The 11672-nt window shown below is 36.0% G+C and overlaps 3 protein-coding genes across 4 annotated transcripts; 2 read left to right on the top strand and 1 right to left on the bottom strand.

Moving 5' to 3' along the window:
- The first annotated feature begins 3081 nt into the window (after positions 1-3081).
- On the top strand, positions 3082-5404 carry LOC106323492 (protein TIC 22-like, chloroplastic). Of its 2 annotated transcripts, XM_013761613.1 has the most exons (7): positions 3089-3738; positions 3832-3906; positions 4562-4618; positions 4696-4755; positions 4859-4939; positions 5021-5056; positions 5153-5404. In XM_013761613.1, exons 1-7 carry the CDS (start codon positions 3178-3180, stop codon positions 5231-5233), a joined length of 951 nt encoding a protein of 316 aa, XP_013617067.1. In that variant the 5' UTR covers positions 3089-3177; the 3' UTR covers positions 5234-5404. The 2 variants fall into 2 exon arrangements, with proteins under 2 accessions (XP_013617061.1, XP_013617067.1); XM_013761607.1 differs by having other exon boundaries at positions 3082-3738; positions 4859-5056.
- An 823-nt stretch (positions 5405-6227) lies between these two features.
- Positions 6228-7357, bottom strand: LOC106333034. Its single transcript, XM_013771552.1, has one exon. It carries the CDS (start codon positions 7242-7244, stop codon positions 6426-6428), a length of 819 nt encoding a protein of 272 aa, XP_013627006.1. The 5' UTR covers positions 7245-7357; the 3' UTR covers positions 6228-6425.
- Positions 7358-9896: 2539 nt separating this feature from the next.
- On the top strand, positions 9897-11205 carry LOC106295552 (protein SNOWY COTYLEDON 3-like). The gene is made up of 4 exons (XM_013731482.1): positions 9897-10291; positions 10399-10515; positions 10592-10675; positions 11038-11205. The coding sequence occupies exons 1-4, from the start codon at positions 10178-10180 to the stop codon at positions 11164-11166; spliced, it is 444 nt and encodes a 147-aa protein (XP_013586936.1). The 5' UTR covers positions 9897-10177; the 3' UTR covers positions 11167-11205.
- The last annotated feature ends 467 nt before the right edge of the window (positions 11206-11672 follow it).

Genomic DNA, 11672 nt, shown 5'->3' with positions numbered 1-11672 from the left:
AAGCTTGACTTGTTCCACATGGTCAAGCTTGAGGGGGAGTGTTGACATGAAGCAGAATTAAGCTGCTAGACTTGAGAATTAAGCTGCCAGACTTGAAAACACTTATAAGCTTTTATAAGGTTTTATAAAGTTTTATAAGGATCACCAGATTTGAGTAAAGCACCAGACTTGAGTATAGAATCAGAAGCACCAGACTTGAGAAGCAAAGAAAAAGAAGAAGAAGAGAGAAAGTGACCGTTGAAGATCCTTTTTAAACAATCAATATTTTATTGTATTATGTACTGATACAACTTGGTCGTTAAATTCTTGTATTCAGATCTACAATTAAAGGATTAAGGGAATAGAGTTTCTCTCAGATCTATTTTCTCTCTCTTTGTTCTTCAATGTTCTTCATCTAAATCTCTTTATCTTCACATTCTTTCAGGTTAGTCCCTGGATTACTTTGATGGTTTTCCTAATGCGTGCAATTCACATGTTTGCTACAAATGAAAGAGGAGGAACGCAACTTGGGGATCTTTCAGTGTTAAGAGAAGCTTTCAGTGTTATTACATCAGTATACTACTTCAAAAACTGAAATATGGGTGACAGATAATAATGAGGAGACCAATGCAGTGTCGTGGAGCACTGAATGTGGGCTATGATCTTCAAATTTCGATTCTTCCTGGATCCAGAGAAGGGAGGAGAAAGATGTAGTATGTTATGAGAGATAGAATGACTATATCTATGTGTCTATTTTCGTTTAGGGTCTCTCTCATACGATTGTATCTGTCTGGATGATGTGGAAAGGCTAATCTTGAAGCAATGGCTACCATCAAATAATTAAATCTCAGATTATCCAAGGTAATTAATAAAATACAATTAATTCCTCTTCTACGGCAATTATGAAGTCGGGTTTTCAAACGGACAGAACGAACTTGAAACTTTAAATTCACCCCATTTTTAGGACCACTGAAAGTGACATAAATTATTAATTAAAAAATTTAAATTAAATATAAAATAGCTACAAAAATATAAAAACGCTAATTTTAACCATGATAACGCTTCCAGCTAAACCATAAATCCTAAATCTTAAATTCTAAACCCTATACCCTAAATTGTAAATCCAAATCCAAACCCCTAAACCTAAACCCTATACCCTAAACCCTAATCTTAGACCCTAAACCTAAATTATATACCATAAATCCAAAAACTAGACTATAAACCTAGACTCTATACCCTAAACCAAAGTCCTAGACCCTAAATCTAAATCGTAAACTTTAAACCCCAATTATATACCCTAAACCCAAAACTTTAACCATAAATTCAAACGGTAAATCCTAAACCCAAACCGTAAATCTTAAACTCAAAACCTATACCCTAAACCCAAATCCTAGACCCAAAACCCAAACGGTAAACCCTAAATCCAAAACCCAAACCCCAAACTTAGATAATATAGGGTTTGGATTAAGGTTTACGGTTTGGGTTTAGAGTTTAAGACTTGGGTTTATGATATAAGGTTTAAGTTTATAGTCTATTTTTTGGGTTTAAGGTATATAATTTGGGTTTAGGATATAGGATTAGGAGGGTATAGGGTTTGGACTTAGGGGTTTGGATTTGAGTTTAGAATTTAGGTTATAAGGTTTATAATTTAAGATTTAGGGTTTAGAGTTTCGCTAGTGGCGTTACCGTCGTTAAAATTAGCATTTTTATTTCTTTAGCTATTTTTAATTTAATTTAATATTTTTTAATTAATAATCTATGTGACACTTTAATTGGTCTTTAAAAGTGAGGTAAATTTAAAAGTTTCAAACTAATTTTTGTCCTTTTCAAACTAATTAACAAAACGTAAATAGTAGTCAAGGAAATTTTTTTGAACCAAAATAATAAATTCTTCATTTAGTTCCACAAACACGAGAATTCTACATTGTAAATCTTACAACTGCACCATATATACAAAATCATGTTTCAATCAAACATGGAGTCAGACAACTAACACACAACCTTGCAAATAATATTAACAAAGTACCATATCTAATATTACATAAATAGTACTATAATTAATTATACATTTTAATTCAAATAAATTTGAACAGTAATCTATCGTTAAATGTAGTAAATTTATGATCAAACAATGAATTTTAAGAAATTAAAATTTAAAATTTATATTATGAAAATTATCCAGAAACATTTTTGGTCAACTAATCAGTAACATTTATTTCAAAAATTATAATCGTTTATATAAGAAACATGGTTTACTTGATTTTCAAATATAATAAATATAAAAAGTTATAGCAAACATGTATATTTTATATTTTCTTGGTCAAATATATTAATTAAATATCTAATATTACATAAATAATTTTATAATTAATTATACATTTTAAATCAAACAAAATTTCAACAATGATCTACCGTAACAACTAAATTTAGTATAAACATAAGATAATCCACTAAAGTATATAAAATTTAACAAAAAAATATGTGAATTTATTTACAAGTTTGTTTCTTTTCTACTAACAAAAATAAAAAAAGAAAAGAAGAATCTCGAGGGTTTTTATGGTCATCCAACTCGAGAAAATCAAAAGAAATGATGTAATACCACAAAAAAAACATACATTACTTAACAAAATAAAATCATATTTAAAAAAAAAACAAGTAATATTTACTTTAAAAAATCATAACTAATTTTTTCAGATAATATGGTTTATTTAGTCTTCAAATATAATAACATGTGCACAATTTAACTAATATGTATATTTTTAAATAATAATAATAATCTATATTAAATATTTACTCTAACTATTTAAATTATTTGTTAATTTTTATCCCGCTCTACGGGCGGATCGGTCTTAATAAAAAGGAAATAAACATAAGTCCATTTAGATAATTCATCGACAAGAGCCATATGGATTGACAAACAGAGGGTTCCATAAAATCTGGATAGATAGTATAAATAAATAAGATGGATGGAAATGAGACATGATGAAAAACAAAGAGCCCCAAAGTAGATATACGTGGCGGAGTCCAAATGGCTGGTGTCATTAACAGAAGATATGTCTAGCCACAGAGGATCACAATCGCTTCGTCATCCTCTGTCCAAAAAAAAAAGAAAAGGATCAATCTTTTTAAGCAAAACCCTCAACACTACTCTCGGTTTTCTCTTCTCACAGTCGCAAAGCATTTCCCCGAGAAAGAAGGATGGATTCAAACGTATCCTCATCATCTAAACAGCGAAAGCAGCTAACTTTGCAACAATCCTTCTCCAACATCCAAACCCAATGCTCCGATTTACTCAATAACGTTTCGAAAACCCTAAACCCTCTCTTCAACCACAACTCTTCTCCTCACCACCATCCCAACAACATCTTCTCTGCTCTCGACTCCCTGCGAACCCAAGCCAAGCAAGCTCTCGATTCCGGATTCTCTCGCTTCGCTTCCGGTAACGCACCACCCCTCTGGGCGAGAATCTCTGACGACGGCGGGAAGACTCATGTGGCTGCGGTGGCTCCGGTCCGACGAAGCAGTGGGCCGGGGCTATCCGCTGACGATATGGAGGAGAGGTTGGCGGGTGTTCCTGTTTACGCGCTGAGCAACTCGAATGAGGAGTTCGTGTTGGTCTCAGGGACTGCCACTGGGAAGTCTCTGGGGTTGTTGTTCTGTAAGGAGGAAGATGCGGAGGCGTTGCTTAACCAGATGAAGGCTATGGACCCTCGTATGAGGAAAGAAGGTTCCAAAGTTGTAGCTCTTGCTCTTAGTAAGGTGAAGGGAGTTTGTTTATTATATAGTACTTATTAAGTAGTGTGGTGGTTTCTTGGCTCTTCTGATTTTTTTGGTTTGTTGTTGTTGCTGCAGGTGTTCCAGTTAAAAGTTAATGGTGTGGCGTTTAGGTTGATTCCTGAGTCTACTCAAGTTAAAAATGCTCTCAAGGTAATGTTTATTTGCAATCAGATACTCGAGAACATGTTACCTTCTGCTGAACATGATTGTCATCGTTCATCACTGAGGAGCCCTTTGTGTTAGTTTAACAGCCCTAGGTGGTTTTAGTTGATTGTAGCTCTGTTGACAGCTGTTGAGTCTTTTAGCTAGAGCTAAAAGATTACAAGGGAGCTGACGTAGAGAAGAGGATGTTCTATGTTTGGTCTGGGTTTAGCTTAGGACTAGGAGAGTTTAAGGTTCTCTGGCCTTCACCCTGTGGTTCTATCTTTGGTTCCGTTTTTTCCTCATTTGTCTTCTGTAGAGAAGGAATAAGTAAGGAGAAAATTGTATTTGGCTCTTGTCGGGTCTCTTCCTCTAAATCTCATTTATAAAGTCACATACTGTATGGTAAAACTAAAACCTTAAGCGTAATTCCATGTTGCAGCTAGTTTTGATACACATAATGTATTTGGCTTTAGATACTGTGCTGAGGTTTCTTAACAAAACAATTAAGAAAAGGAGCATTTTTTTTTTCTTTAATCGCCTCAGCTAATTTGTTTTTTTTAAACAGAGGTGGGTAGGATTCACTTGCAGCATATAGGTGTCTTATGGATGTGAATCTTTGTAAGTAAATGATATGTATCTCTCTTCTATATGCGTAAAACAGGAAAGGAAAACAGCTGGTTTCACTGATGACGACTTTAATGGTGTTCCAGTTTTCCAGGTAATGTGTTAATTGCTCTTAAACTTGTGACTTGGCTTCTTCTTTTGCTTAATATCTCTCTTCTTGTTTTGCTTCAGTCAAAGAGCTTGATTCTACGTAGTGATAACAAGAGTTATCGCCCTGTTTTCTTCAGAAAGGTTAGTTTAACACGACCACCACCTTTTCTTGTCTAATCTAATCATCACTTTTTGTCCATACATGATCCAAAAAACTTAAAAGCTGGTGTTCTACTCGGTACAGGAGGACTTGGAAAAATCCCTGACACGAGCTTCCCGCCAACAGAACCGGCTTAACCCTGCTCTGAAACCCGGAGACATTCAGGTTTTTGTTGTTGTTATTCTTTGTCAATCCATTAATTCTTACCTCATACTGAAACGCATGCTTTTTTATGTTTCCAAAAAGGTTGCAGTTTTTGAAGAAATTGTCAAGGGGATGAAGGTAAACAGTAATAGATATATAAACATCACAACAAGACTGTTGGGTCTTTATGAATAACTAGTTTTGCTGAATCTAAGCTTGGGATTGATATTGCAGGAAAACGCAACATCAAACTGGGACGACATTGTGTTTATACCGCCTGGTTTCGAGGTTTCAACTGAGGAAACCAAGGATTAGGTGGAATGATAGATATCCTTGGAGCATCGTAAACGCCCTAAACCAGCTTTTGTGTACGCATGTTCTATGATTTTGTATATGTCAACGGTTGAGCTATGAGAAACCTTTTAGACTTCCAATGAATGTTTCTTTGACATTTTGCTATTAAGTTCATCAGTATCTTCTTTAGAATACATAGCATCCTCGATGAATGAATAAGTCTGCTTAAGTTGGTGTTGGAAACATCCTCAAAAATTTCATGTAATCGAGGAAACAAAAGTAGCAGCAACTTGCATCAAAATAAATTTTCAATATTATATTAAATATATCTTTCTTGAAACTAAATACAGTATGATCTTATATGGTATTGAGTTCTAATTCAATCAAAACAGCATATTTTTTTCTGACTGGATCCCTGGAAATTGCAAAACGAAAGAAACAAGATTATTGCCTCCTTTAATCATGTAGTCCAGCTTTTATAAACAACCCGACTTACTATGCTTCAGTCAAAGAGTCTGATTCTACGGAGATAACAACATGAACATCTCCCGGTTACAGCCGGTTCTGTTGGCGGGGTGCTCTTGTTAGGGATTTTTCCAATGTATGGAACAAAAAGTGATGATTACACAAGAAAAAGGTGGTTGTGTTAACTAACAACCTTTATGAAGACTGAAGAAAACAATGGCAGTAGCTCTTGTTATATTCCAAAAGGTTGATGAAACTGTCAAGTGGATGAAGGTAAATAATAAGAGTGTATATACATCACAATACTGTTGGTTCTGTAAGAATGACTAGTTTTGCTGGTCTGGTTTGGGATTGATATTGTACGTCAAACTGGGACGACCCCTGGTTGTAAGGTTTCAACAATGCAAACCCAGGAGTAGGTGATATGATAGATATCCTTGGACTTGGAGCATCATAAAACACTAATCCGGCTTTTGACAACTAACATAAAGAACTGATCGCAAACTACATAGACTGCAATTGTAACATCTAACTAATAAGATCCGAACAGTTGCTAAGATCAGCATTGAACTTTGCATTAACACACAAATGCAGACAACATTAAGGCAAAAGACAATTCAACTGTGAGAACTTCAAATTTATAACAAAGAGACCCGAACTCAATATCTTGACTGTAAGAAGCAGAATCAGATACTCTTCTTATCTCTTATTGGTTCACGGTTACAAAAAACACAAGCCCAGTTACATTCTACAACCCAGAAACCAAACCAGAAGGAACCACGAATTCAACGACAATGGTGGAATCAACATACTCACGAACCTTCTCTTTCTCCACATTCACCAACTCCGTCTGCACATCCACCGTCTCCAACTCACCCAGATCCTTAAAAAACGCAATCGACGCAATCGAGAAGCCTTTCGCTCTCGCCGGAGAGAAGTTCTCTCCCACAGTGATCTGACCAATCCCCGGAAGCTTCTCGCTAAGCCCCTTGATCACATCCACAATCTCCGACTTAGACTCGTCCGCGAGATTCTCCTTCAGCTTAAGGAACGTGAGTTTCGCGGCGGAGCCAGGAGGCGGAGCTAGGATTCCGGGGACCCGATCCGCGACCCAATCAACGGCCATGACTTCTTCGCAGATCGGCAGCACGGACTCCTTGACGACGCGGACGTGATCGGGATGCGCGGCGTACGCGTTGAGATCCTCCTTGGACCCGTACCGGCTGTGGAGGACGTGGGTGAACGCGGAGGGGGAGGATCTGACGCGGTGGAGAGGCGCGGCGGAGATGTGGATCACTTGGCTGAGGGAGACGAGGCCGTTGAGGCCGTTCATCATGGAGGCGATCTTGGAGGAGTCCGTTTCGGGTTTGACTTTGAAGAGGACGATGTGCTCGATGATCTGGGGAGGAGGGGGAGTGGAGGAGGAAGACATTGCGACGGCGGAGAGGGAGCGTCGTGAGGAGGGGGAGAGAGGGAGACGGAGATGGTTAGGTGGGGAGTGTTTGGTTGGTGAGAACGCGAGAGATAACGGCGAAGAAAATAGCGGCCGAGCTCTAACGCACATCATCTCTCTCTTATCGTTTGGTTTCGGCGTCTTGTGGAGTGAAACGTTCGTTTCGATCGCGTCTGTGAGTTAAAATGTTTTGGTTGGTGAAGATTTTGGGAGTCGGTGAGGGGGTTCGAGTATATTAAGTTATGTTGATTCAGCGTGAGAAATATATGTCACTAATAAGTTTTCTTTTTATTTAAATTAGAACTATATGATGGGGTACGTATATTTATTACTATTTAAAGCATATTAACCTATATATTTGTGGATCTCTTCCAAAATTGACCTAAATTTATTTTTAAACAAAAAATAATATTTTTTCCCTATTCACTATAAAAAAGTTAAATAAATTACAAAATATCATTATTATTTTTCGAAATAGATAGCTTTTAACATTTACTCAAATATTCTCATTTTCATTATTTATTTATAAAATTGTCATTGTCATATATATCACCAACCACCGTCAACAAGTAAAACTAAATTCTAAATGCAATTGAAATCAATTTCTACATCTTTTTATCTCAATTTTTACAGACATAGATCATTATCTTGCATATTCTCTCTTATTTCAAGATTACATTTTTATTAAAATTACTAGGAGCATTGCCTCCGCACAAACGCGGAGTTGTGGACAGAGATCTTGTTTCATCCCAATATTTTTAGGGTTATTGTAGCTGTGAATTTTGCGTTTTGGGTTGATCATTGTTTTTCAAGTTTTTTATTGTTATAGAGTTAGAGTTGTGATGATGAACTGTGTATGCACTGTTCTCCACTCACGAAAGACTACTGTGTTGGTAATGTGATTGATATAGTTTGTGATGTTGTTTGTTGTGTCACTGAGACTTATTGTTTGTTTGTCTTTTTAATTTGTTATTTGTATTATTGAGATTACATAAATTATATTAAGGTTGTTGAGGGTGCCTTTTGTTTCTGGATATTTTTTCTCCAGTTTAGTTGTGTAAGTTATGTGTATTAAGTAATAATTTTTTTAATTCTTATTATGTTGGTTATATGTTTTTTATTTTTAAACTTGTTACTTTTACCGGACCTTTAAAACAAATACATGAAACTTGTAGATATAACTATAAAATGAGTGACAATTAGTATTTGGACCTTAATGGGTTTTAAACGAATATATGTATTTCTCATAAGAAGACAATAGCAGTGGCCTGTTGATATTGAGCATGTAAGCTATTTTCATAAGACAAAATGAGTGATTAGGTGGAGATGTTGTTGCCGCCTTGTGTCTGTTGGGATTGTCTTTTGTATCTCCTGGTGTGGCTGTGGTTTCTTTTATTGTTTGGGTTATTGTGGTTTCTTTTAAGCTGTAAAATAAAGATTTGTGTGAAATTAGATTGATAAGTAAGAGAGATAAATAGACGACCACAAATCTTGGGTAGGAAATATTTTTGATAATAGATGTTAGCACAATATATACAGTAATATAAAGGGAATTATGTGTTGATTGTTTCTTACGGATCAATGAGGAGACGGATAACGACTCGAGTTGTTTCTTTGGTGAGGTCAGAGCCCTGGACAGAACGGATTTGTCCAACCACATCTGCGAGTTTAAATATCAGTTATGATATCGAAACATAATATAAAACCATATACAATATGATAATATACCTGAAAGTTCTAGGTTTGTGTTCGCAATCACTTGGAGATTTTCGAACAGTCTAATCTTGACTGGAGATTGATCTCAACAGCACCCTTGATGACTTCATCAATAATGGTTAGTGAGATGAAACAAATAAGGAATGGATGATCAATTATCTTGTACATGCTTGAGCACCTAACAACCTCAAAACGATCAACTTTCACAATGGAATCTGCTTTCAAAGATGGCATGTAATGATTAGCACGTCCGACGGGGGTAAACCCATGAATCACGGAATCTGTAAATAATATTATTCAACAAAGAATCAGGAAATCAATTAAAACAATTATGTTAAATAAGTGTGATAGATCGAAGATTAACTTACCTTTTCATCAAGGAAGAGAACCATGATTCCCACAAACTCTCTATCTTTCTTGAAGTTCAGGGAATCCCAAAAGCGGAGGAAGCCAGAGGCTATGCTCTGACTACTAAGACCAAGACTAGCCCTGGGCATTTGGGTATTCGATTCGGTTTCGGGTAGGAACCATTCGGTTCCGGGTATATCGGATAAATTATTCTTATACCCAATGGGTACTTAGGAAATTTCGGTTTGGTTTCGGTTCGGTTTCGGTCGGTTTCGGTTCAGTTTCGGGTACCCATTTAATAAATGAATCAAATATATATATACAAAATATATGAGTTCATATGTTAATCTAAGTGGTCTAGTGGTTACACACTTGCATATTTGTCAATCCAACTAGAGTTCGAATCAATAAAGTGCTAGTTTTATAAGTATTTATTGAATTTTAATATAAAAATACCATATATATATAATATATCTTCTTTATATATAAAGTACTGTTTGCTCTCTCCTAGGTGCGCCACGTCAGCATCCATCTAGGAAAGTCGAGCTCTGGCGTTGCGACACCTGTCCACTTAAACTATACGCTGCGTTTGATTCATTTTTGCTCCTTTCGTTTTCGTTTGATTCTATGGGCTTCCCGTATTAAATATTTGGGCTTAGACGTGGACTATTAAAAAAACCATAGCTTTCGTCGCATCTACTTTCTTCCAAACGACGACCATCGACTTCTTAGGGTTCATGTGTTCTTCGAGATAATCGACAATGGAGTTTCGGGAGAGTTATCTGAGACGAATCTTCATGAGAATCTCTGGATCGAGATGTGTTCGTGTCCTTTCGTCTGAGTTTCTTCTCCCCATAACCGTTACGGCCAGATGCATTGATTGATTGGCATTAACGACCTTAAATCCTTCGACCTACTCCAAGAAAGATTCCTCATTCAATGCATCTCTCCTCTCTTCTCAACCTAAACAGGCTATATAATGTATGTGGAATGCATGGGTATCAATCTCGGAGATAGACCATTTTATCACTCTGAAACGAACCAGGTTGCTCTTGCAGAGGCAGAAACTGAAAGTAGCTTCCATCTTGAAGGAGCAGGTGAGAATATGAACTTCTAGCAATGTGAATTATCCTGTAATTTTCTATAATTGTGTTTGTAGTTACTATGTTTATGCTAACAAAAATGATTGTATTTGGATACGTAGATGGGTTACCTAGAAGAATGGTCTCTTATGGATAGAGATCATTCAGTTTCTTTGTTAGGAGCAATTGAAGCCTTGAAAGCCAGCACGCTTCATTTTCCAGTTATTGAAAAAGCTGTGGTGAGTGTTTGTTTTGGCTTATTTTGTATCATTTGAGTCTGTTTCTGATTTTTTTTTTTTTTTTTTTGTGTTTTAGGTTGATATTCTAGATCTCAAGCATATTGTTAGTTTGGCTGTTGTGCACGGTATGGCGTCTTCCATATTCTCGCTGATATCAAAGGTAAATTACTTTTCTCAGGAATTATAACGATCTTATGAAGCTTATTCTCTTATCGCCTTATTCTCTTATCGCTTCTCTGTGCAATGTTTGGTGTGGTTGGAAGAATATAAATATACAATGTAAACTATAGCTGAGACATGTGCACATACTGCAGAAGAATGGTTTTCGTGAGAGTAAAGAGAGGCATACAAATATCATAATTGTTATTATTAGATATAAAGTGAAAACTAGCTGATGTTCGTTCGTATGTGCATACGTCCAGAGGCTGAATTGTTTGGAGTATTAGTTACTGGCTGTTGCTTGGTGTTTTGTGGACCTTATCTAAATGCATGTTTCTTTTTATTGTTTGCTGTCATTGGTAGGTAGATGAAATGAATTCAGTAATGGCGGAAATGATGCATATCACTGCACAAGAAACAGTCTTGCTCAAACAATGTGAAAGATTCTTATCAGTAGCAGCAGCTATGTATGTTAAAATAGTTGCAGATTGACCGACTGGAAGAAGAATAGGTTAAGGACTGTAGCATGAAGACACACATAATACAACTATGCCGGAAACTGACTTCACAACTGTAGAAACTGATGGGTTTTCCATGACTTGATTTCCAAAGTTTTGTTTCAAGTTTTCAATTTCAATAATTAATACCATTTAGAACAAGTAGACTGCTTAGCTTTCAAAAGCTTAACATATGAGCCTCATCAGATATACCTTATTAAATATTATAACTAATATAATTTAACGAAAATTCAAACATATTTATATTCAAGAAATAACAAGCTCTCACAAATGGGGTATTAGACGGCAAATCTCTGCAACAAAATAAGATTAAAACTCAGAGATTGGTTTTTACAAAAAAAAAAAAAAAAAAATCAAAGATTGGTTGACTTGCAAGTTATTACTAGAACCATTCGAACATAAATACATACATAATGGAGGTTGACCTGCTCCTCCTCGACGCTAAGGTAGTTCCGCACTGCTTTGAAACCTAATATTCTG

The sequence above is a fragment of the Brassica oleracea genome, chromosome C1, assembly GCF_000695525.1.
Source record: "Brassica oleracea var. oleracea cultivar TO1000 chromosome C1, BOL, whole genome shotgun sequence".
NCBI classification, from domain to species: Eukaryota; Viridiplantae; Streptophyta; class Magnoliopsida; order Brassicales; family Brassicaceae; genus Brassica; species Brassica oleracea.
The sequence above is the reverse complement of the archived record's forward strand: the minus strand, read 5'-3'. Positions and strand labels throughout refer to the sequence as shown.

What these genes read in the sequence shown, in the direction of transcription:
- LOC106333034 (XM_013771552.1), bottom strand. Translation starts at nt 7,244, where the DNA reads ATGATGTGCGTTAGAGCTCGGCCGCTATTTTCTTCGCCGTTATCTCTC.
- LOC106295552 (XM_013731482.1), top strand. Translation starts at nt 10,178, where the DNA reads ATGTGGAATGCATGGGTATCAATCTCGGAGATAGACCATTTTATCACT. An exon ending in CAGTTATTGAAAAAGCTGTG is followed by an intron (nt 10,516 to 10,591) that starts GTGAGTGTTTGT and finishes TTTGTGTTTTAG; the next exon opens with GTTGATATTCTAGATCTCAA. An exon ending in TATTCTCGCTGATATCAAAG is followed by an intron (nt 10,676 to 11,037) that starts GTAAATTACTTT and finishes TGTCATTGGTAG; the next exon opens with GTAGATGAAATGAATTCAGT.
- LOC106323492 (XM_013761607.1), top strand. Translation starts at nt 3,178, where the DNA reads ATGGATTCAAACGTATCCTCATCATCTAAACAGCGAAAGCAGCTAACT. An exon ending in TAGCTCTTGCTCTTAGTAAG is followed by an intron (nt 3,739 to 3,831) that starts GTGAAGGGAGTT and finishes TTGTTGCTGCAG; the next exon opens with GTGTTCCAGTTAAAAGTTAA. An exon ending in GCCCTGTTTTCTTCAGAAAG is followed by an intron (nt 4,756 to 4,858) that starts GTTAGTTTAACA and finishes TACTCGGTACAG; the next exon opens with GAGGACTTGGAAAAATCCCT.